Raw genomic sequence first — 23164 nt, 5'->3', positions numbered from 1 at the left:
TCAGTCGCCACGAGCATTCCCGCTTCCCTCTGTTCTCGAGCAAAATCGGCTACAATTTTTTCCACTGCATGGTGTCGGCTGGTTTTTGATCCAGTGAATGCCATGTGGGTTGCTGCGCAACCGAAGAGTTCCGCACGTTGTTTTCGCCATCGTCACACATTCTTTTCGTGCACGCTGAACTCTTGCTACACTCATAGGTTCGATGTCTTTTCCGCATGTAACACAACCTTCTACTTAAACGCCGCATTGTAGTGGCACCGCTTGGTTGGTGCCATTGAATATGAAGCACAATCGACAAAGGCGTTTCGCGAGCAAAAGGCACAACTACACTGCACGATCGCTTTCAGAAGAACGACCACTGACTAACTCCGCGCCTCTTCTTTGCGCCGTCCGCCACGCGGTAGCTGATAGGTGGCCTAGGTGGCAACCGCTGGGTTGAATTTTACTTCTTTTTTTTCTTTTTTGTAAACCAGGCTTGGCTGAGAATTCATTTCATTTCAAACTCGAGTAAGCAAATTTGGTATTTCTATTCTAACTTGACACAGAGCAGGCGTTCTGAGCACCACAGAAAAAAAAAAGTTTCGTTTTTGTCCACTAAGTATACAGCTAGGTTGTGTTAGCCATCGCCCGATCTAAAGGGTACAGCCATGTCAATCCATCCATCCATTAGTGGTAATCACGTGACACGATCGAAATCTTCCCATTTCTTTATGGCTTTTCCAATGTGAAATCTCCCCGGCTTGACGATCCTCGTTCTCTCGCTGCGTGAACGTGAAACTGCGTGATTTCAGAACAATAGATGAAAGCGATAGGGACCACTATTCTCCCGCTGAACAGGGCTGAGCGGCCTCGTCACTGCGCAGCAACCGTAGAATGTCGTGAAAATTAGCCTCCGGGATGCAGTTCCAGTATCTTGAGATTGGCGCATCGAGGGCCGTAATGCCACTAGTGCAGCCGGGCCTTCAGGCAGGTGGCAGTGGCGGCCAAATCGTTGTACTCGATTCCAAGCCGACCCCCTCACTTTCGTGCATAATTTTTTCAAAAAAAAAACATCCGCTTAGATTTGAGTATATATGATAATTTGAACCTATTTTAATGTGAACAAATTTTTGGGCCCCTTCGAGTTCGAATTATCGGGATTCGACTGTAATATTCCACCTGTGCTAGCATGGAGTTGTTTATTGTGTACGAGAAGTGTAGGTGATGTTGCTTATAGGTCACGCGCATAAACTTACATTTTGATACTGATGCTGATACTTACATTTTTTACATTTTGAACTGTATGAGCCAGGCCGAGCACGAGTTTTGAATTAAGGTTTTGGATTAAGTTTGAATTACCATGATACACAGCATCGCACCACCGGAACTGGTGTAACAGATCATGCATCGAAAACAAGCGAAGTTTTGTGAATGATGGCACCGGCACAATGTGAGAATGGTGAGAACACCAATGCAAAAAAAAAAAATAAAGGCAGGTTAGTCTCGCTATTCCTAGTCTTGCATCTCGCTCGATACGAAGTTAAAAAAAATAACACGTGTAGACTGATTCCGTCTGCATGGTCTAACATTTTTTTTTACCTTTATACTTCTATTTAGGCAACAGATTGCAAAAATTACATGCGTCGTCTTGATTAATTGTCGATTGTCACGTACGATTTTGATGCACACAGGACCGTTCCTTGTATTCGTCACCTCCATCATGTTGAGGCATGTGCCCGTGAGATGAAGGTCAAGCAGCGTTCAATCGGTCGTTTGATTTCTTTATGGGGTGCCTACCATTGCAAATCTTGGCAGATGAGATGCTGAGCGCCCAGTGCATAAATTTCTCTTGCCTACTCGAAATTTTCAAACTTGGTGAAGGGCCCTTTAAGCCGTACACAGATAGAAGTTAACCCTGTGTGGTTGGACCAAGTGATTATGAGGCAAAAAGGTCCTTCTGGCCTATTAATGATCTGGCTATTTGCTCCTGTGTTGCTCTTGTTGGCTATATTAAAAAAAAAAAAAAGACCCAGGAGCATGTTTTTTTTACAGTGGACTCCTAACTCACCATTCTGGGCTAGATATGGAGAGACCTATTCTGGAAACACTGTGCGAAAAAGATATTGCATGCATGGCTGTGATAACTATTGGTGCCTTTGTACCACTATAAACTAAAACATTTCTGTTTGCTTTCCTGTTGTAGACACAGATCCAACACATATTTCTTCAAAAATTTAAATTTTGTCAAAGTATATTATGCCTATATTTATGACTTTCGGGGCCTAAAACAGTGTTTTGCCTGCCTATTTCTGGTCTCTGTAACCCAGTATTTAGTGCCTCTAACTTCTTTTTCATTGCAAAAGAAAAAACAAAAATAATGAAACAATGAAATGTTAAAAAAATACACTCAAAAACATCTTGGCTTCTGTACGGGAGCCTTGTTCACATTAAAATGGCCCATCAAAGCAGGCTTATGTCTGTTTTAAAATGGGGCTGAGACAGTATGGTTGAGAGCTGGGCTGGTTGGTGAGACATCATTTAACCATATGGTGTAGTAGCGCAATTTTCACGGGGACGAAGAGGACAAGAACACACGACACTCGCTACACTCGCAACTAATTTTATTTCAGGAGCAGCACTTCATATATAACCCATAACCCTAGCGACACAGAAAAGAACTACGAACATTGAATCATTGCCAACAGAAGCTTTTGCGCAGACTCAAGCGATAGTACACGGCAGTTACGCTTACACTTTAGGATGACATAACTAAAACAGCCCTGGGTAACATCAAATAAAAAAAACCAAAAACTTTTGCGGGAATTCACACGTGTTTGAAACAAAATTTTGAAACGACAAAAAGGAGAGTATGACACATGCAAACACTGATCTCAATTAAGTCCTTCGAGGTAGCTGGCTTCTCGGTCACTTAACGAAACCGATGACTGACTAATACATCCTTCTTTTCTTTTTTTAATGTGGAAGGCTTCGACAATTTCTCTGGTTAGTTGGTTTCCATGACGGAAGACTACGGTTGTGTCACTGAACAGTGGTGAGCAGCCACACTGGGAACAGTGTCTCTTTATGTGAGAATGAATGTCAGTTCTTAATGATCGCTTGTGTTCTAAAAGTCGGGTGTTCAAACATCGACCCGTCTGGCCGATGTATACCTTTCCACACGTTAGCGCAAGCAATACACGACTGATTGGCTACACTTAACAAACTTTGTTGTGTGATTTACCGTACAACTACCAGCATTAGTGTTTACTGCTATGGAAACTTTACGGTCTAGTTTGGAACATATTTTACTAAGCTTGTTGGGTGCCGAAAAAACTAGTTCTAGGCCATAGCGATTACCTACGTTTTTTAAGTTATGGGCAATCTTGTGCGCATATGGAACTGACACTATGTTCTTCCTGTTTTCATTACTTGTCATTTTTTTATGAAAGTTGTTGCGTACGTGACTAATCAGCTTGTTAGCCGATCTACACAACACGTGTTTTTCGTACCCAGCATTTTTTAGCCTGATAATTTGTTGGTTGAAGCTTTCGCTAATCTTTTCTGGACATGACTTTGTTAAGGCTGCTCTCAAACATGAAAAGGCTATGCCACTCTTTACAACTTTAGAATGTGCTGATCGATAGCTAAGTAAGGGTTTTTCCGTTCGCGGATTGTATGACCAGCATACATGTTCTGCTGTGGCATCTAACTCAATATCCAAAAACTGCAGTTTGTGATTGACTGGTAATTCATGAGTAAATTCAAGCCCTCTACTATTTTTCTTGAAGACTTTCAAAACTTCTGCGACCATTTTATCCCGACCATCCGATTAAAAAAAAACCAAAAAGTCATCTACAAACCGAAACACTTTGAGTGCAAGCCCTTTAAGGTTTAAATCTATTGCCTTGTCCATTTTTGCTAAATAAATTGTGCTTAAAACCGGGGCTACTTTCGAGCCTATTGTGATACCGGATTTTTGTCGGTACATAGCCTTGTTCCACATAACAAATGTCGACCTAAGGTAAAAGGTTAACAATTCAAGAAAGGCATCCACCGATACACCACACTTATTCACAAACTCTAACTCATCGTTTTCTTCTGTTATACATTGCTTTACACTTGACAATAGCGGACCATGCGGGATGTTGTAATACATATCTTGTATGTCTACGCTGAAGAAATAGCATTTTCCTGGGTTATGTGTGCTTAAATACGAAACTAACGCCTCAGAGTTTGGCAGACTGAAAGGATCCGATACATTCAATGTCTTGAGGTGACACTGAAGATACGAAGACAAGCATAGTTGCCACGAGTCCCTTTCGGATACAATGGCTCTGAATGGAACATCAATTTTATGAGTCTTTGCCGCAAAAAACAACTCAAGATGTAAGCTACCTGCGCTTTTTACTGCTGATGCAAGCCGTTCCAATTTACTGTTCTCTAGTAAAGTGAGAGCCATTTGCTTAACTTTGTTTGCCTTTACGTCTACACGGACAAAATTTTTTTCTATGGCTGCCAACGCCTTATCTTGAGAGAGACCTTCCGGTATGACAACCAAACAACCTTCCTTATCTGACGTAAGAAAACGCAAGCTGTTTTCTACACCAAAGCTGTTTTCTAAACCAAAAAAGACACAACCTTCAGAAGGAAAAGTGATCGTTCTGGGGGACGTTTCAGTTCCCGAAGAGTACAAAAAGATTCTTGGACTGGGTTCGAAGTTCTGTTTCGAACCGTCGCTCTCTCCACCGGAAAAAGTGACACTGGTCAAGACCATGGCGCGTCGTGTGTCGGAGGAGGATCGTCCAAGATTTATCACCGAGTGCGTCGATCTGCTTTCCAGGACAATAACCAGTGACAGAAAACAACATCACGTAAGGAATTTAGTGAACTTTGGTGTAGAAAACAGCTTGCGTTTTCTTACGTCAGATAAGGAAGGTTGTTTGGTTGTCATACCGGAAGGTCTCTTTCAAGATAAGGCGTTGGCAGCCGTAGAAAAAAATTTTGTCCGTGTAGACGTAAAGGCAAACAAGGTAAAGCAAATGGCTCTCACTTTACTAGAGAACAGTAAATTGGAACGGCTTGCATCAGCAGTAAAAAGCGCAGGTAGCTTACATCTTGAGTTGTTTTTTGCGGCAAAGACTCATAAAATTGATGTTCCATTCAGAGCCATTGTATCCGAAAGGGACTCGTGGCAACTGAGCTTGTCTTCGTATCTTCAGTGTCACCTTAAGACATTGAATGTATCGGATCCTTTCAGTCTGCCAAACTCTGAGGCGTTAGTTTCGTATTTAAGCACACATAACCCAGGAAAATGCTATTTCTTCAGCGTAGACATACAAGATATGTATTACAACATCCCGCATGGTCCGCTATTGTCAAGTGTAAAGCAATGTATAACAGAAGAAAACGATGAGTTAGAGTTTGTGAATAAGTGTGGTGTATCGGTGGATGCCTTTCTTGAATTGTTAACCTTTTACCTTAGGTCGACATTTGTTATGTGGAACAAGGCTATGTACCGACAAAAATCCGGTATCACAATAGGCTCGAAAGTAGCCCCGGTTTTAAGCACAATTTATTTAGCAAAAATGGACAAGGCAATAGATTTAAACCTTAAAGGGCTTGCACTCAAAGTGTTTCGGTTTGTAGATGACTTTTTGGTTTTTATTGAATCGGATGGTCGGGATAAAATGGTCGCAGAAGTTTTGAAAGTCTTCAAGAAAAATAGTAGAGGGCTTGAATTTACTCATGAATTACCAGTCAATCACAAACTGCAGTTTTTGGATATTGAGTTAGATGCCACAGCAGAACATGTATGCTGGTCATACAATCCGCGAACGGAAAAACCCTTACTTAGCTACCGATCGGCACATTCTAAAGTTGTAAAGAGTGGCATAGCCTTTTCATGTTTGAGAGCAGCCTTAACAAAGTCATGTCCAGAAAAGATTAGCGAAAGCTTCAACCAACAAATTATCAGGCTAAAAAATGCTGGGTACGAAAAACACGTGTTGTGTAGATCGGCTAATAAGCTGATTAGTCACGTACGCAACAACTTTCATAAAAAAATGACAAGTAATGAAAACAGGAAGAACATAGTGTCAGTTCCATATGCGCACAAGATTGCCCATAACTTAAAAAACGTAGGTAATCGCTATGGCCTAGAACTAGTTTTTTCGGCACTCAACAAGCTTAGTAAAATATGTTCCAAACTAGACCGTAAAGTTTCCATAGCAGTAAACACTAATGCTGGTAGTTGTACGTAAATCACCCAACAAAGTTTGTTAAGTGTAGCCTATCAGTCGTGTATTGCTTGCCGCTAACGTGTGGAAAGGTATACATCGGCCAGACGGGTCGATGTTTGAACACCCGACTTTTAGAACACAAGCGATCATTAAGAACTGACATTCATTCTCACATAAAGAGACACTGTTCCCAGTGTGGCTGCTCACCACTGTTCAGTGACACAACCGTAGTCTTCCGTCATGGAAACCAACTAACCAGAGAAATTGTCGAAGCCTTCCACATTAAAAAAAGAAAAGAAGGATGCATTAGTCAGTCATCGGTTTCGTTAAGTGACCGAGAAGCCAGCTACCTTGAAGGACTTAATTGAGATCAGTGTTTGCATGTGTCATACTCTCCTTTTTGTCGTTTCAAAATTTTGTTCAAACACGTGTGAATTCCCGCAAAAGTTTTTGGTTTTTTTTATTTGATGTTACCCAGGGCTGTTTTAGTTATGTCATCCTAAAGTGTAAGCGTAACTGCCGTGTACTATCGCTTGAGTCTGCGCAAAAGCTTCTGTTGGCAATGATTCAATGTTCGTAGTTCTTTTCTGTGTCGCTTGGGTTATGGGTTATATATGAAGTGCTGCTTCTGAAATAAAATTAGTTGCGAGTGTAGCGAGTGTCGTGTGTTTTTGTCCTCTTCGTCCCCGTGAAAATTGCGCTACTACACCATATGGTTAAATGGGGCTGAGACACTTGGCATACACTGATTGCAGATTACCGTCTTTTGTGTTTTTTTTCTAGTAGGCTAGTCGTTTTCAATACCACGGGTACGTTTGTGAGCATATGCTTGCTTACTTGGAAGCACCCCATGAGCTTGGCAGGCATTGTTCGTTTAGTTGAAACTGAGATATCTGGATTTGGCTATTATTGTCAGTCAAGCACTCAACAGAACTCGACCTAACTTTATTGGCCTTTCACTTGTACTGTGGGATGAGCTGGTGCAGCACTTTTTTGAAATGTTTAAGGGCTAGCTGACATGTTTTCTTGTTACCTTGTCATCCCTTCCTGTCTAGCTCAAAGTTAAACAAGTTATGTTGCTGTAAATTTTGTCTTGCCTGTGTTGTGTACAGTATGCTGCCCTTTGTCTTGTTTTGTAAGTGCAATCTAATGCTTGAATGAATTCAGGAGATGAACTTGTGATTTTCTGTGCAGGTGACAAAATCACGGTATGGTTCGGTGTATCCATGGCCCCTCAACCACATTCTGTCCTTCCGAAAGAAAAAACAGATTCTGGCCAAACTCTCTGTTTGTGAGTGGAGTGAAAAGTCATTAGAAGAGGTGCGTATTACTTGTTAGTCACTAGCATGGGTGATGTTGCCATCCGTCCTAGGTGCAGACATTGCCCATTTGATTGCCAACAGCAGCAGACACAATTCTAGGAGGTTGAAATACGGTGATATCAATGTACAATTGCCAACCGATCCGATTTTTCGAACCCTCAAGGGGCCGGAAAAGCGTCGCAAAAAAATAAATTCAGGAAAAAGAGATCACTATTTACAGCTAAAGTGGTTGCTTGGATGTGTTGGTACGACATAGTTGAAAAAACACAGTGTTAAAAACAAGAGACCATACAAAGAAGTACACATACAGAATGCTGACTTACAACAAAAACTTCATTCTTCGAACCACGCATATATACCTATGCAGTGGAACAAAAAAAGAAACAAAAGTGATAGTTGAAGAAAAACCATGAAGTTATTCCCATAGCTCATACAGTACGCCAGACAAAAAGACAACTTCCTTTTTTGAGAGGGCAACCAAAGGCCTACTCACGCATGAGTCTCCCAGTCTAGCAATCTCCAAGGCCTCCAGTATTTCACGGGTAAGCTGGTCCCGATGATGCTTGATAACCGTGCATGACTGAAAATCAGCGTTACACCCACAATCTCAGCTATGAATGCTTAGGTGCCCAGACACCGCTGAGGAAACACTGTAAGCGTGTTCCTTGAGACACTCATTCAGACATTGCCCAGTTTGTCCTACGTATAGTTTACCACTAGACGTATGGAATACACCATGTCATGAATTCATGGAATAAACCTATTCTGATGCTTAGTTCGGCAGGTGGCGGTCTCTTTAGCTCCTGGGTTGATGTCCCTACACATGCTAACCAGCTTCTCCGGGGCAGAAAATAACCTCGACGTAACATCTGCCGGCTATTCTCTTTAGGTTGTCGGTCACGTCGTGAGCAACAGCAGAATGCGCTGCTCACACTCTGCGAGGAGCTACATGGCAACATCGTCGTCATGGGTGCCAAGGAAACTACGCAGGATGTCCAAGGAGTCCTTGACGTGCGACATGGTCATTGGTGTCAGAACCGCCAAAACACCATGCGCGGCTTCGTCATATTTCGAAGCATTGGCGGTGGTGTTAGCCGCACGAGCTCTAGAGGATGTTGGCATCACTCGGATTTTCGTATACGATCGCGTTCGCGTCGGCATTAACGTAATCGCTTAGGGCAACGTTCTCGGGTAAACTGACGGCATCCTCGAGAGTTGCCCATGCTGCGGCACAGGGGTAGCCATATTGTTACGCAGAAGAAGAACCAGGACGTATACGGCTGAAGGGGCCGTTTATTTTGGTCGCGAAGAAAAGCGCCGAAGGGGCCAACAGGTTGACGATTGCAGTGTCATCGTCTTCCTTCTTTTTCCACCTTGGGGCAGCCAGCATGTTCACCCATCTTCGTTTTCTTCCCAGGCATGCGCAACAATAAATTGCGGAGAACAGCAATACAATCATAACAGATACACATCAAACACTGCGGGCTCGGCAGCTGTACCAACATTTAGTTACTGGTTTTTTTGGAGTATAATTGATACGATGGACCAACGGATTAGTGGGTGCTAATGTGGCACAGCCACTAAGCCCACAGGGCGGTGCAGATCCATGCGGCTGCTTTATAGGCGACACTGTGAAGGTTGTCGTTGGCGATGGGGCCAGCCAAGGTAGATTGATGACCAGCGGGTGTGGGTGCGGTTGTGCGAAGACTGTTGATATGTTGCTTCTTGGCAGCTCCCACAGATACGTGGCGCGAGCACCACCGGTGCAGAGATTTGGTGGATGAGACGGTACCCTGCAGATGAAACAGCATCCAGGTCAGGAACAAGCACTAGCAGGAGGGCAGCTCGGATGGAAGCCTGCATGGCGAAGCGGAGCAGATTAGTGGGAGCTAATGTAGCACAGCCACCAAGCCCACCTTGCTTTGAAGTCAAGCGTCCTTGCTGGCAGCATTTCGTAGAAAAGCTCAGTTTTGTATGCATTGTACACGTTGGACACATAGTTCTTCTGAATGATGTCAGCAGAGTTATGCGTGATCCACGATAATGCGCCGTCGTAGTCTGCAGAAGCTGTCTCTCCACACAGCACCTTCCTGACGATTTCATGGCACTTCTAAAATAGGTTGAGCCACCCGGCACTTGCCTGGAAGTTTTCGTTGATGCCCAAAATGCAATCATAGTTCGAGGCTTTCTGCTGAATCAGGCTACTGCTGATCGGTATCTTCTTGATCCTCGTTTTTCAAAACCAGGCATACACTGCCTTGTCAAATTCTTCATGGGCTGGCTGGGTCGTCTTCTTTCGTTAGACAGATGTGCCCGACACTATCACATTTAGGATGCTTGCTTCGAACTTTAGTATAGTCGACAGTGAACTCGGCGAGATACCTTATCCCTCGACGATGCATTTCTTTTTTCGTCCTACTCTGACAGGCTCTGCCTATTTAGAGAGTTCAAGTTGTCTGTCTTCGATGTCGGCACATACGAAATGGTGTACGACCGCATGCTACTCGCCTTTGTCTGTGCTTGCCGGTCGTAGAAATAGGCATAAATACTCGAAAGAACATACTGTCCGTGGAGGTCACTACGAAGGCTTTATTGGACACGCTGAAAGCGATTGTTCGATTAGGAAACATTCCGGTTCGCGCATTCTCCGCGTATGACGAAGAAATGACAACAGGAGTTATATACGATGTGGATGAAAAGATAACAGACTCGAGTCTCGAGAAACTGCTGTCATCGTCGGCTCCCGTGCTTGGTTTCCACCGCTTTGGACGCACGCGATGTGTTAAAGTAGTGTTTCAATCGAAGACGTTACCCACACATGTAAAAGTTAGGTATGTGAGGCACTCTGTACGTCCTTACGTACCAAAACCTCTGCAATGTCATTAATGCATGAAATTCGGGCACGTTAGTGCAGTTTGCAATGGTGCAGTAACCTGCAAGCATTGCGGTGGCCTTCATGATGGTGATAACTGCAATGCTGTGGCCAAATGCCCAAACTGCTCAGGTGCCCACGACGCAACATCAAAGGAATGTCCCAAAATGAGGAATGAAATTAGTATCCTGAAGAAGATCGTTCGAGACCACTCCACTTACAGAGAAGCTGCAAGGGCTGTACGGCGCCGTAAACATCGTTCGCGACACCGATGCAAACGAAGCAGCAGTGCTCATAGCTTAACGAATTCGACACACAAAACCGTGCCCTCACCATCTAATAGCCTACTTTTGTCGGCCAGAAAGGAGGATACAGATGCTCAAATGCCAATACAGTCCACGCAAGTACAATGTAACTAGTCATTGGCTCTCCCCCCGTCGGAGACTCAGTGGCCTTCACTACCGTCAAGAGCTACGATAGTGCCATCATCACATAGTGCCCCTACTCCCAACGAAGAAAACAAGAAGATGGACAACGCAGATGTCAAGGCTATGCTTAAAAATTTGATGGGTTCGATGCGCAAGATTCTCAGCAGCCTAAACACTCCCGCTGCTAAGGTGGCTGTGCAGCTACTTGAGGTTTTGGAGCCTCTTCTACTGGTTCTTCAGTAAGTGAACATGGCACTGATATTCGAAGAACGCATGCGCCAGTCGCTTTTTATGCAATGGAACGCTCGTGGCCTACGCGGCCGTCTGTCAGACTTCAGACAATGGGTTTTTAAATATCAATTTCCTGTTATCGTTATATGTGAACCGAATATGGTTTCAACTTTTCGTATATCTGGATATATCCAGATTTGGTCCCGCAGTGATCAACGTACGAGCAAAGTTCTCGTTTGTATACGCCGTGATTTGACGTTCTTGAGACATGAAGTCGCGTCGCATACCAACAATGATTACGTGAGCCTGACTATAACACATAAAAAGCGGACATTCTCAGTAATAGGAGGATACATACACCCAAGCGCACAGATGGACTGCTTCCACCTGGGGACCATTCTCCAAGCAGCACAAAGGCCACACATTGTGATCGGCGATTTTAATGCACATCATCCTCTCTGGGGTAGCACTACACCGAATTATCGCGGATGGGATTTGGCCAATTTTATATGCAACTATGGACTAAGCGTACTCAACGACAGATCACCTACATTTGCCCCGCCGTGGTGGTCTAGTGGCTAAGGTACTCGGCTGCTGACCCGCAGGGCGCGGGTTCGAATCCCGGCTGCGGCGGCTGCATTTCCGATGGAGGCGGAAATGTTGTAGGCCCGTGTGCTCAGATTTGGGTGCACGTTAAAGAACCCCAGGTGGTCTAAATTTCCGGAGCCCTCCACTACGGCGTCTCTCATAATCATATAGTGGTTTTGGGACGTTAAACCCCACATATCAATCAATCAATCATCAATCAGATTACCTACATTTGTTCGTGGCACGTTCTACAGCAGCTGCCTCGACCTCTGTTTCGTTTCCAGAAGCCTCCTGTCTTCCGCATGTTGGTGCACAGATTTGGACACTCGCGGCAGTGACCACCTTCCAACCTATGTTCAGTTCAGGTGGTTTCGCCACACGCACACACGCTACATCCGTCAAACCGACTGGACACTGTTCAAGGCATCTGCCAAGTCTGGCTGTGAGCACACGACTGATCCATCCGAGGTAGAGAACGTCATTGCTTCTTCACTGCATGACACAACCAAACAGGTTAACCTACCGATGCAGAGATCAGCAGTTGACTCCCAATACGAGGCCCTTCGTGCAATCCGTCGCCGTGCCGAACGCCGATACAGACAAACGAAGTCGGCTTCAGACCTTTCCGCCTGTCGTCGAGCTCAACGACATGTTCTTCGGCATCTTGACAAGATTGACAGGCAACGTTGGAGAAATTTCTGTGGATCTCAGGACCCCAGGCAACCTCTATCTAAGATCTGGCGGGTGGTACAAAGTTTTCAGACAACTCCCCAACAACGTCAACCATTTCAAGCTGTTGCTCTACATCAGGGACGGACAGAAGTTGAGATAGCCAGTGAATACTGTAGCCTCACCGTGGACACCACTGATGGTCTTGCCACTAATGAGCCTCTTACTACCGTTGCGCCTCCATCGTCTGACGAGCGCCTTGATGTACGTTTTACAATGCATGAGCTTGACGCTGCAATTTCTGCCTCCCGCCGATCATCGGCACCAGGACCTGACGGAATCACGTATGCTGCACTCAACCATCTTGATACAGAAGCACGACGTATCATGTTATCTCATTATAACACCTCATGGGAGTCAGGAGAAGTCCCAGCTCATTGGAAATGCAGTCGCATTATTGCATTGCTTAAGCCGGGGAAGTGTCCTTATGTACTTTCCTCCTACAGACCAATCGCCTTAGCCAGCTGCGTTGGAAAAGTGATGGAAAGAATGGTACTGTCAAGATTAGAGTGCCTTCTAGAGAAGAACAACTTCTTTCCTGCATTTATGAACGGCTTCAGAAGAGGCCGATCTGCCATTGATGGTGTGGTCGACTTGATCACCAGCGCTGAAGAGGAAAGAAGCCGACGCAGACTTGTGGCGGCGGTCTTCTTAGACATTAAGGGTGCCTACGATAATGTGCTGCATTATGCGATCCTTGACGCACTGGAAGATTTCGACATCGGTGGACGACTGTACGCTTGGATTTTTAGCTACCTTAGGGACCGCACCATTTACATGACGACAAATAACGGAGACACCGATCGATATAAGGTTCATCGTGGTGTTCGCCAAGGAGGAGTTCTCAGCCCGATGCTATTCAATGTCACACTGATCGGCCTAGCAGCAGAACTTCCCAGCACGGTTAAGATCAGTGCATACGCTGATGACATATGCATATGGGCATCCGGAACTACTCGTCCGCAATTACGAGCTCGACTACAGCGTGCAGTGACGATCACATACAAATATCTACGACGTCAGGGGCTCACACTTTCAATCGACAAATGCGCAGTGCTTGCGTTCACGCGCAAACATATGTCGAAATACCCGATATTTATTAATGGGACAGCGATACCTGCTGTATCGCCCCACAAGTTCCTTGGGGTTGTCGTACACAGAGATCTATCGTGGACGAGGCATGTCGCAGTACTTAAATCTAAATTGAAGAGCTTTGCTCTCGTTCTTCGCCATGTAGCAGGAGCAAGATGGGGCCCATCAGAATTATCGCTACTTCGATTGTACAATGCTCTATTTGTGGGATACATTCTATACAGCATGCCGGTGCTCTCCAATATGAGACCTAGTTGTGTGAAGACGTTAGAGAGTGTTCAAGCTCAATGCTTACGAAGATGCTTGGGTCTACCGCGCTGTACTTCAACAAATGGGACAATTGCAGAGGCTCGGGTTTGTCCCATCAGTGTATACATGCTCTGCGAGCCACTTAGAGTTCACCTCCGATTGCTGAGCAGACACAGACAGCACCCACTGTCAGTACTACCCGCCACTCACCCAGATTGCAGTTTCTCAAGAGTAACATCGCGGCATGAAAACATTATACCATCAAGGTTTTCTCCGCCAAATGCCCCTGCAGTGCCTCCATGGGTCCTGCCTAAACCACCTGTTTCTTTTACGATACCTGGAATCACGAAGAAGTCGCTCATTTCTTCTGTTGGCCTCAAACAACTGACCCTATATCACATTTATACAACGTACAGTGATTCTCTGCACGTGTACATCGACGGATCCACCACGCTAAACACCTCCGCCGCAGCCTTTGTCATCCCAGACAAGTATATCGCTCGACGATTCAAAGTGGACCATAAAACCACATCAACTGCCGCAGAGCTTGTCGCTATCCGGGAGGCAATAAGATTTATTTCCGGAGAGCGACCTCGAGCCTGGACGATTTTCTGTGATGCCAAACCCGCTTTGCTAACCATTAATTGCATCATGAAGCAAGGTCCGTATTACGGCTTGGCAATAGAAATCACAGAACTTATTCAGGTTGCTTCAACAAATAGTCATCTTATAACTTTCCAGTGGATTCCCGCTCATTGCGGCGTGATGGGAAACGAAGAGGCAGACGCTGAAGCTAAAAATGCCTTAAGCAGTGCCCCTGAAGTACGCATTGCGCTTTCACGAGCTGACACGAACGTTCTGCTTCGCTGCGTGATGCGCAGCTACACACTTCAGCACTGGACCAAACCGGAACGGCGACACCAGCGACTTCACAAATGGAACCCGGAAATGAGGTTCCGCATGCCCCCTAAATTGAAACGGCAACTCACAAGTATGATCCACCGCATTTGTCTTGGTGTAGCGTACACCAGACGTTACGCACATATCATCGGTCTCAGTGACACCGGTCCTAATTGTGAACACTGTGATGTGCCAGAAACACTTGAGCACATATTTTGTGTCTGCCCAGCATACGCACGTGAACGACAAACACTGATTTCTTCTACTGAACTATATCGCAGTAGGTCATTAACTGATGAGACCATGTTGGGCCCTTGGCCAGACACCAATAGTGCAACTGCGGTCACAAGAGCAGTTATAACCTTTTTGGAAACAACTGGACTATGTGCGCGGCTATGAAATGTGTCTCAGCTAGAAAGAACACTACATACTCACCTCTCTATCTCACCATCGTCATCCATTAATCTTTATTTTCCCCTTTCCCTTCCCCCAGTGTAAAGTAGCAGGCTAGAGCAAGCTATCGCTTAGGCTGACCTCTCTGCCTTTCTGTAAATAAACTTACCTCCTCCTCCTCCTTGATTATGCAAAGAAGATATTCGTGGATGCCTTACGGGTAATGTGACATGTGATGCAGATTGCGCTCTGGGCACAACTTCATTGGATATTCCTAAGGGCTGGTAAACAGGCTCCATTTTTGCTTTTACTCCTCCATTCCTGTGGGAGACCGTGGTGATCACATTTTGTGAAGATCACAGGTCATGCAGCCGGTCCATTTTTTGAAACTGTTCTTGTCCTCGGTGCTTATAAGTACGAAGAAGCACAGAGAAGGAGTTTTGTTTGCACTACGAAACAATGCGTAGGCTCTGTGTTGATGCGTAGGCTCTGTGTTGAGTCTTGGCCACACAGTCTGCAATTTTATTTTTTCTTGCTACCTTCGGCTGTTGTAATAGAGCCCTGAGACTACTGGCACTACTGGTATTGGCAAAACGAAAGCCCCTGGGATGAAGACGTGTACAATATAACTTTGTTACAATAGACCCCCATAGAGAAGATAATATTAGTCTGTTTTTAAAGGAGTTTGTAGAATGCAAGTACCAATACAGCAGATTTTTATGTTAACATTGAGTGGGTCTGCTATAGCCGGAGGGAATTATCAGTGGTAAAAAGAATAATTCTCGATGGGGGCATAAAGAAAAGTTAGTTTTGCCACAAGGGCGAAGCAATGAATGCGATAGCAACAACTCGGAATGTAAGGCTGATGAAGCAAGCAGAAGGCAAGAAGAGAAGGCAAGTAGAAGGCAAGCACAAATGATGCACGAAAACAACATACAAAGGACGAGAGCAAACTAACGTTTACCGCTCTACACTTAACGCGCTGTTTATATAAAACTGATACACGAAATGTAATCAGAAATACTGATGAGTGCAAACTAACAAGTGCCCCAGTTGTCATTCTTTGCTGTGTATGAAAAGCACGCTCTTTTTGCAAACAGGCCTTGTGCAGTGAGCGAAGTGACCTTTGTGGGCCCGGCAACTAACACAGTAATTCCGGTGAAAGCTGAAGGCACACAATTTTCTTCACCGAAGGATAATCGCTCGCGCACGAGCATCTAATTTCCCACCCCCATTTGCGGGGCAAAGTACGCATGGGAGATAAGCGCGCGTTGGCGCATCGTGACCAACTGGGCACCAAGCGCGGGCAGCTTTTTTTTTTCTTTTTTGAGTTTTCTTGTACAGATACATATACATATACAGTAAATGACAACGGCAGCAAGAAAACAGCCGAGACTGTCCAAATTTTATGCTCACGCAATAAAATGTATTTTTTTGGAAATTCGGTAGCCCTGTTTTTAGGTACTTTGAAAATATCTTCACTGAAAACTATGTAGAAATGCTGTGAAAAGTTGTTGTGATGGCTGAAGTTGCAAAAATTGTTGCAGAAGTAAAAAAAAAAAATTGGTTTTTAGAAACTCATAGCTCCGCTACTGAGGAGCCTTCAAGTGCTCGTCTCCTTGCTACTGTCACAAACACACGCACGTGAAGGCTTTCTATGCACTATAATTCCGCAATGACTTTACCGGGCAGCACTAGTTCGGGCTCGTTGTAAATGTATTTCGTAAAGAGCAACTATAGCTCCTCTTTTCAGATACACGTGCAGAAAAGACAGATGCTTGAAATTAATTTCAAGGTCTCTGATTGGCTGCTTTCGCAGCATGCTCATATACGCCTCGGCATTGGTCTGATGCCTGCTTTAGGATAGCGTCGTCTGGTGTGTGTGCGTCGCAAGATCACTGTTGTCGAAATCGGGCTACTTGTTGGTGTTTTCACACTCGTTCTGCGTTCATGGGTTGGGCATAACATAGAATGCAATTATGCTTTAGTTAAGGCAGCTGCAAGTTGAAGTTCAGTACACTGAAACCTCTATATAGCGAATCCAAATGTAATGAAATATCAGTTATAAAGAAGCAAATGAGAAAGAGTCTTGCAATTGATATAGTGCTAGGAATAAACCTTCGTAATAAGTTTTTGGATATAACAAGCTTATCTTCATGTAAGGTGAAACTTTGTTATAATGAGGTTTGAGTAATCAGGTTACGATAGCTTGCGGCACTCGTCGCAAACATCGATCCACTGTTAGACATACTGCTTAACAGCATATCGGGCCTTGTGACGAAGACCACCGCGAAACAAACCTTTGTACTCGCGATTGAGCAGCACGAACTTTAAGACATTGGGCACCATAGCCATGCACATTGAGATCAAACTTTCGGCTTCGAAGTAGTGGCTAGGCTTAACTCTGCTCTGAACTTTGCAGCAAGGCTATCATGCAAGCAGACTTGGGAGGATCGGAAGATGCCGTAAGGTGCGCTGTCGCAAGCAAGGCATCACATCGCTCGTCAGAACCGCGGGTGGGCGTTGGCCTCGACGACATAGCATGGCGGCACAGACTTCATGACGTCACTCATAGGGTTGTGTTGTCTGCTGGTACACCGCAGACAACACAACCCTATGAAGACTGACACAAAAAGGCAGTCACTTGTTGTTGATAGTGAATGTTTATTGTAGCACGGGTTAGACAGCACTTCCTTCTTGTGTGTATCCAGCTTTTAAACCTTATAATCCGGATAAGCGAACCTAGAGTCCGTGCCTCCGGTGGCACCAACATGTGCCAGGATTCCTACAATCCGGGTGAAGCATTGTGGACAATGTTGCGAAAGCTAAGCTGTTAATACGTTGCTTTCCCCGCGAGAATTCTCAGACTTGTTGTAAAACGAGCGAGTGAACTTGCTTCTTAATTTGGGGAATGTACTGCAGAACAGTAATACCACCCGTGCGTTTGGTGCAAATGCACAACTGTCAGCGAACATGTGGAAAAGGTGAGTGGAGCAAATGGCCGATTTCCCCACACGTGTTTAGAATCGCTCGTGGGATCTGCAAAATGAATGGCCAATTTGCTTGCCATCTCCTGCTTTTTTTTTTTGGATGTGCTCCAATATGGTTTTACGGTCATCGGCACTTCGGTTTTCTTTTTTTACTACAGACCAATTTACTTTTCGCTTTGGCTAACACTTATCGGCAATGTGTCTATGTTAGTGTTCAGTGCCTACGATGGGATGATAAATGTGTGGCATCGGAGACTAACATCATCATTACCAGCAAGAAGTGGGGCTCGCTCATCTCGTGACGCTCGCACGGCGCGGGAGCTCGGGTTCGCTGAAGCCCTGGCTGACCTGGAATAAACGACGTGCCACCTATATTCTGTTGAGTGAGTGTCGTGCATTGTAACAGTGGCGACAAGGACAACGAGGACCTCAACCAGTCCTGGACCCGCAGAGCCATGATCCTGGGATGGCCACCAGTGTTTGAGGAAATGTGGTCAACGTTCTGAGTTCGCCTCAAAGCCTACTTCGAAGCGCAAGGCATCACGGATGAGACAAAGTGACGAGCAGAGTTAGTGGCCTCGCTATCAAACAGCGCGATTTGAGTTGTCCAGAGACGTTCTCATCCGAAGCACATCAATGCTCTTAACTACGATGAGGTCTTTAATTACCTCGAGGAGTACTATGCCCTGGAAGTCTACGAAATCGTGAAAAGTTGTGTTTTTTCACTCGATCGCAACTAGAACGAGAGAGGGTACAGGAATTTATTGCCTAAATAAGGCGACTGGCAGAAATATGCAATTTTGGATCGTCGCTCAAACGCATTCTACGAGACCAAATCGTGTGTGAAGTGCATCGTAACTTATTTTTAGCGCACACTGACACACAGACAAAGAGAAGAAGGGTACAACACCAGCGCTGGTGTTATACACTTTGTAAAGAAGAGGAAATACTCCGGCGCAGAGGCAGCAGCATCGAGCGTGCAGCAAGGGCTTGAGCTCGGAAATTGCGGCTGGTGCATCGCTTTCTAAGCATCAACCTTTCTGCTCAATAAATCTCCTTTATAATTGGTGGAGCCGTGCTGGGTACCGCCCTTATATCTTCCTGCTACCATCCTGGAACTTAGTTCTCGACGGCTACCTTCTGCTATGCCGTACGCCGATCAGCAGACGCTTCCATCTCTTCCGGCCACCTGTCCAGGCAGTGTTCCTTAGCGGGAGCTTCCAATCTTCAGCGGAACAGACGACAATGACGTTGAAGATTGACTCTCGACTTTCGAACGGGTGAGTGCCTTAAACAGATGGACGGACGTGGACAAGTTGACACGCGCGTCGTTCTACCTCGCGGGTGTAGCCAGCTTTTGGCTTAGAAACCACGAGGCAGACGTCCAAACGTGGCCGCAATTTAAAAGTTCGATTGTAGCAGTCTTCGATCGACCTGCCGTCCGAAAACTTCATGCCAAGCAACATTTACGCACACGTGCACAAGAAACGGGTAAGACCTTCGTTAGTTACATAGAAGACGTCGTCGATTTGTGCAGATGCGTGAACGCCGCAATGACGGAAGCTGAAAAATGTAAGCACATCCTCAAAAGGATTGACGTCAACGCTTTTCAAATGCTCTTGGCAAAAGCCCGACCACTGTTAACGACGTAATTACCCTATGCCAACGCTACAATGAATTGCGGAAGTAGCGAGCTCTGACAAGACGTCTTCCAGCACACTATTTGGCATCACTGTCTAGTGTGATCAATGGTCATGACCAAGCGTCACTAATGGCCGAATTAAAAGCATTTGTCCGCAAAGAAGTCGCACGACAGCTTTCCTTGGTGCCCTTCACACTACAACCTACCACAACTTTACCGTCGTCTATTCGTGGCGTCATTCAAAGAAAGGTCGCCGAGGCCTTACCAGGTGCTCGCGAGCATAATCTTCTGGCTGGTGCTCTCACCTACGCCGCGGCTGCAGCCATGCCAACTCGCAAAGCGCCTGAGCCTCTGTTCCAGCCTCGCGCGAGCTATCCCCCAGCTCCAGTTCACTGGACCAGCACTAACACCGCCAACCCGTGGTGCACCCTTGACAATCGCCCGATATGTTACGCGCGTCGATAACCCGGATACGTTGCAAGGTATTGCCGCCGCTGGACGCATATCACCAATGAAAACCGCCGTGAGCCTATCTTCCCGCTTGACTCCATTGCGCAATACGGTTTCTCCACTCCAATGTCAGCCCGCTACCAGCACGACCACCGCCCTCGGTCTGGACGTCTTCGCTCGCCCTCTCCACGCCGCCGCTCGCCTTCTCCTATGTGTCGACGGCCCGCGCCTAACGAGGAGGAAAACTAGACGACGCAGTTCCGGAGACAAGAACTGCACAAGTTTCGGTTTGCCCAAGTCCTCATTTGTCACCTACCAATGTTATTGATGTGTTCGTCGAAAATATCCTACTGTCGCTCTTGTAGATACCGGTGCAGCGGTTTCTGTTATAGATGCTGGGTTTTGCCGCTCAATTTGTAAGGTTACGACGCCTTTCTCCGGATTATCACTTCGCACAGCCAGTGCTCAACCTGTTCAACTGACCGCAGCATGTACAGCCTGTGTGACAATTCAGGACGTTCTGTATACGGTCGAGTTCATGGTTCTTTCATTGTGCTCCTATACTATTAACTTGGGATGGGACTTTTTGTCGCGTCATAACGCCGTAATCGACTGTGCTAGGGCTGAGGTTGAATTTTGCTCACTGGATGACCAAGCGTCCGTCGACACCCAGCCTGCCGCTAAACTTGTCGTTAGTGATGACACCTACATCCCTCCATGCTCTTTTGCGTTCGTACCAGTTTTATGCAGCGCCATATCTGACGGCACGGTCTTCTTCACATCATCTTCACTATTCGTCGCCCGAAGAGCCCTCCCCCTGCCTTTTGCTGCTCTTGACCGTGTAAAAGGCTCAACCACAATGCCAATTTGTAATCATGAGTCGTCGTCTTTATCCCTACTTTGTCACGAGTGCCTTGGTCACGTCGAGACAATCAGTTCTACCAGAATTATATCCGTCCCCGATGAGGTGCCTTCTACCTCCGTCTGTGAACTGGCTGTCGTCTCAGCGGCTGACTCAACGTCGGCAAACATATTTCAACCATTCATCGCTGAAGATTTGACATCTTCGCAGCGTTCACAACTCCTCACCATCCTTGAGTGCTACCGCCATTCTTTCGACGTTGGACAAACATCTCTCGGCTGTGCCTTAGCAGTAGAACACCACATCGACACTGGGTCCCACTCACCGCTGCGACAATGACCATATTGCGTGTCCGCTACAGAACGCCGCGTCATTGCTGACCAAGTAGACGCAGAGGCGTCATTCGACTTTCACAGAGCCCTTGGGCGTCTTCGGTGGTCCTCGTCAAAAAGAAAGACGGTTCTATTCGTTTCTGTGTCGATTTCCGGCGATTGAGGAAGATCACGCTGAAGGATGTCTATTCACTACCGCGCGTTGACGATGCTTTCGACAGTTTACAGGGTGCTGAGTTTTTTTCCTCGTTAGATGCGGTCAGGCTACTGGCAGGTGTCTATGGCGGAGGCCGATCGCCCCAAAACCACTTTTGTCACGCCAGGCGGCTTATATAGATTCACCGTCATGCCCTTTGGACATTGCAATGCACCTGCAACGTTCGAATGAATGATGGACAACATCCTGCGTGGACTAAAATGAAAGATATGCTTGTGTTACCTCGATGATATTGTGGTCTCCGCCCCTAACTTTGACACCCACGTCCATACTTGCTTGACTAACGCCGGTTTGCAATTAAACCTAAAAAAATGTCGATTTGCCATGCGTCAACTGAACATTTTGGGCCACGTTGTTTCCAAGGAGGGCATCCTCCCGGATCCCCAGAAATTGCGAGCTGTTACGGTGTTTCCTAAACCTGCCACCATCAAAGAACTTCGAAGTTTCTTCGGGTTGTGTTCGTATTTCCGGCGATTCGTCCGAAACTTCGCGTCTATTATATCACCTCTCACACAACTTCTCAGCAACTGTAAAGACCTCTTATCGTGGTCCCCTGCCTGCGACGAGGCTTTCACCACCTTGCGACGGCTTCTCACGACGCCACCCATTCTACGCCATTTCGATCCTGATGCTCCAACTGAAATTCACACCGACGCCAGTGGTGTAGGCCTGGGTGCTGTGCTCGCACAGCGTAAACCGGAGCATCAGGAATACGTCGTGGCATATGCTAGTCGCACACTTTCCAAGGCTGAGAGCAACTACAGCATCACAGAAAAGGAGTGCTTGGCCATTGTGTGGGCCCTTGGAAATTTTCGGTCATATCTATATGGTCATTCTTTTAACGTCGTGACCAACCACCACGCGCTGTGCTGGCTTTCGACGTTAAAAGACCCATCTGGCCGCCTCGCTCGCTGGGCGTTGAAAATTCAAGATTATGACATACGCGGGGTTTGTCGGTTAGGACGGAAGCATGCTGACGCCGACGCCCTTTCCCGTTCCCACATGTCCCAGAATGCCACAGCTGACTCCGCTTGCGATTCCACATTGTCATCTCTTGACTTTGACACCATTGCTATCGAACAACGCAATGACCCGTGGACTGCGTCTCTTCTCAATCATCTGTCCGACACTTCTGCACTCCCAAAGATGCGAACGCTGCGGTGCCAAGTTCCACATTTCTCGATACGTGACACGCTTCTCTATCGACGCAACCACGCACCGGAGGGACGCAAGTGGCTGCTCGTTGTTCCACGAACCCTGAGATCGCAGATTTGTTCCTCTTTCCACACTGACCCACAATGTGGCCACGCAGGAGTCTTCAAGACCTACGAAAGGCTTCGACATCGTTACTACTGACGTGGTATGTATACCTTCGTCCGCAGCTTCGTCCACTCTTGTGCGGAATGTCAGCGCCGAAAATCTCCACCACACGCCTCGGCTGGTGAACTGCAGGCTTTACCAAGCCCCCCCTGACCCTTCGAACGGGTCAGAATAGATATTTATGGGCCACTTCCATTGACTTCGACTGGAAACAGGTGGACAATAGTTGCTATCGACCACCTAACGCGCTATGCTGAGACCGCTGCTCTTCAAACGGCTACAGCACAGGAGGTTGCCAATTTCCTACTGCGTCATTTTGTGTTGCGTCA

The 23164-nt window shown here is 46.2% G+C and overlaps 1 protein-coding gene across 11 annotated transcripts in view; it reads left to right on the top strand.

The window, feature by feature from the left end:
• The window catches only part of LOC119172472 (metaxin-2), a 259544-nt gene that overhangs the window by 124669 nt on the left and 111711 nt on the right, over positions 1 to 23164 (top strand). For 9 of the 11 annotated variants that reach the window (XM_075894035.1, XM_075894038.1, XM_075894034.1 and 6 more), the window contains one exon: positions 7413 to 7538. The exons of the other annotated variants lie outside the window; for them this stretch is intronic. In XM_075894035.1, the coding sequence (XP_075750150.1) occupies positions 7413 to 7538 (126 nt within the window). The remainder of the gene's footprint in view (positions 1 to 7412; positions 7539 to 23164) is intronic. 11 annotated transcript variants of the gene reach the window in all.

The sequence above is a fragment of the Rhipicephalus microplus genome, chromosome 4 (genome assembly GCF_043290135.1).
Source record: "Rhipicephalus microplus isolate Deutch F79 chromosome 4, USDA_Rmic, whole genome shotgun sequence".
Lineage (NCBI taxonomy): Eukaryota > Metazoa > Arthropoda > Arachnida > Ixodida > Ixodidae > Rhipicephalus > Rhipicephalus microplus.
The sequence above is the reverse complement of the archived record's forward strand: the minus strand, read 5'-3'. Positions and strand labels throughout refer to the sequence as shown.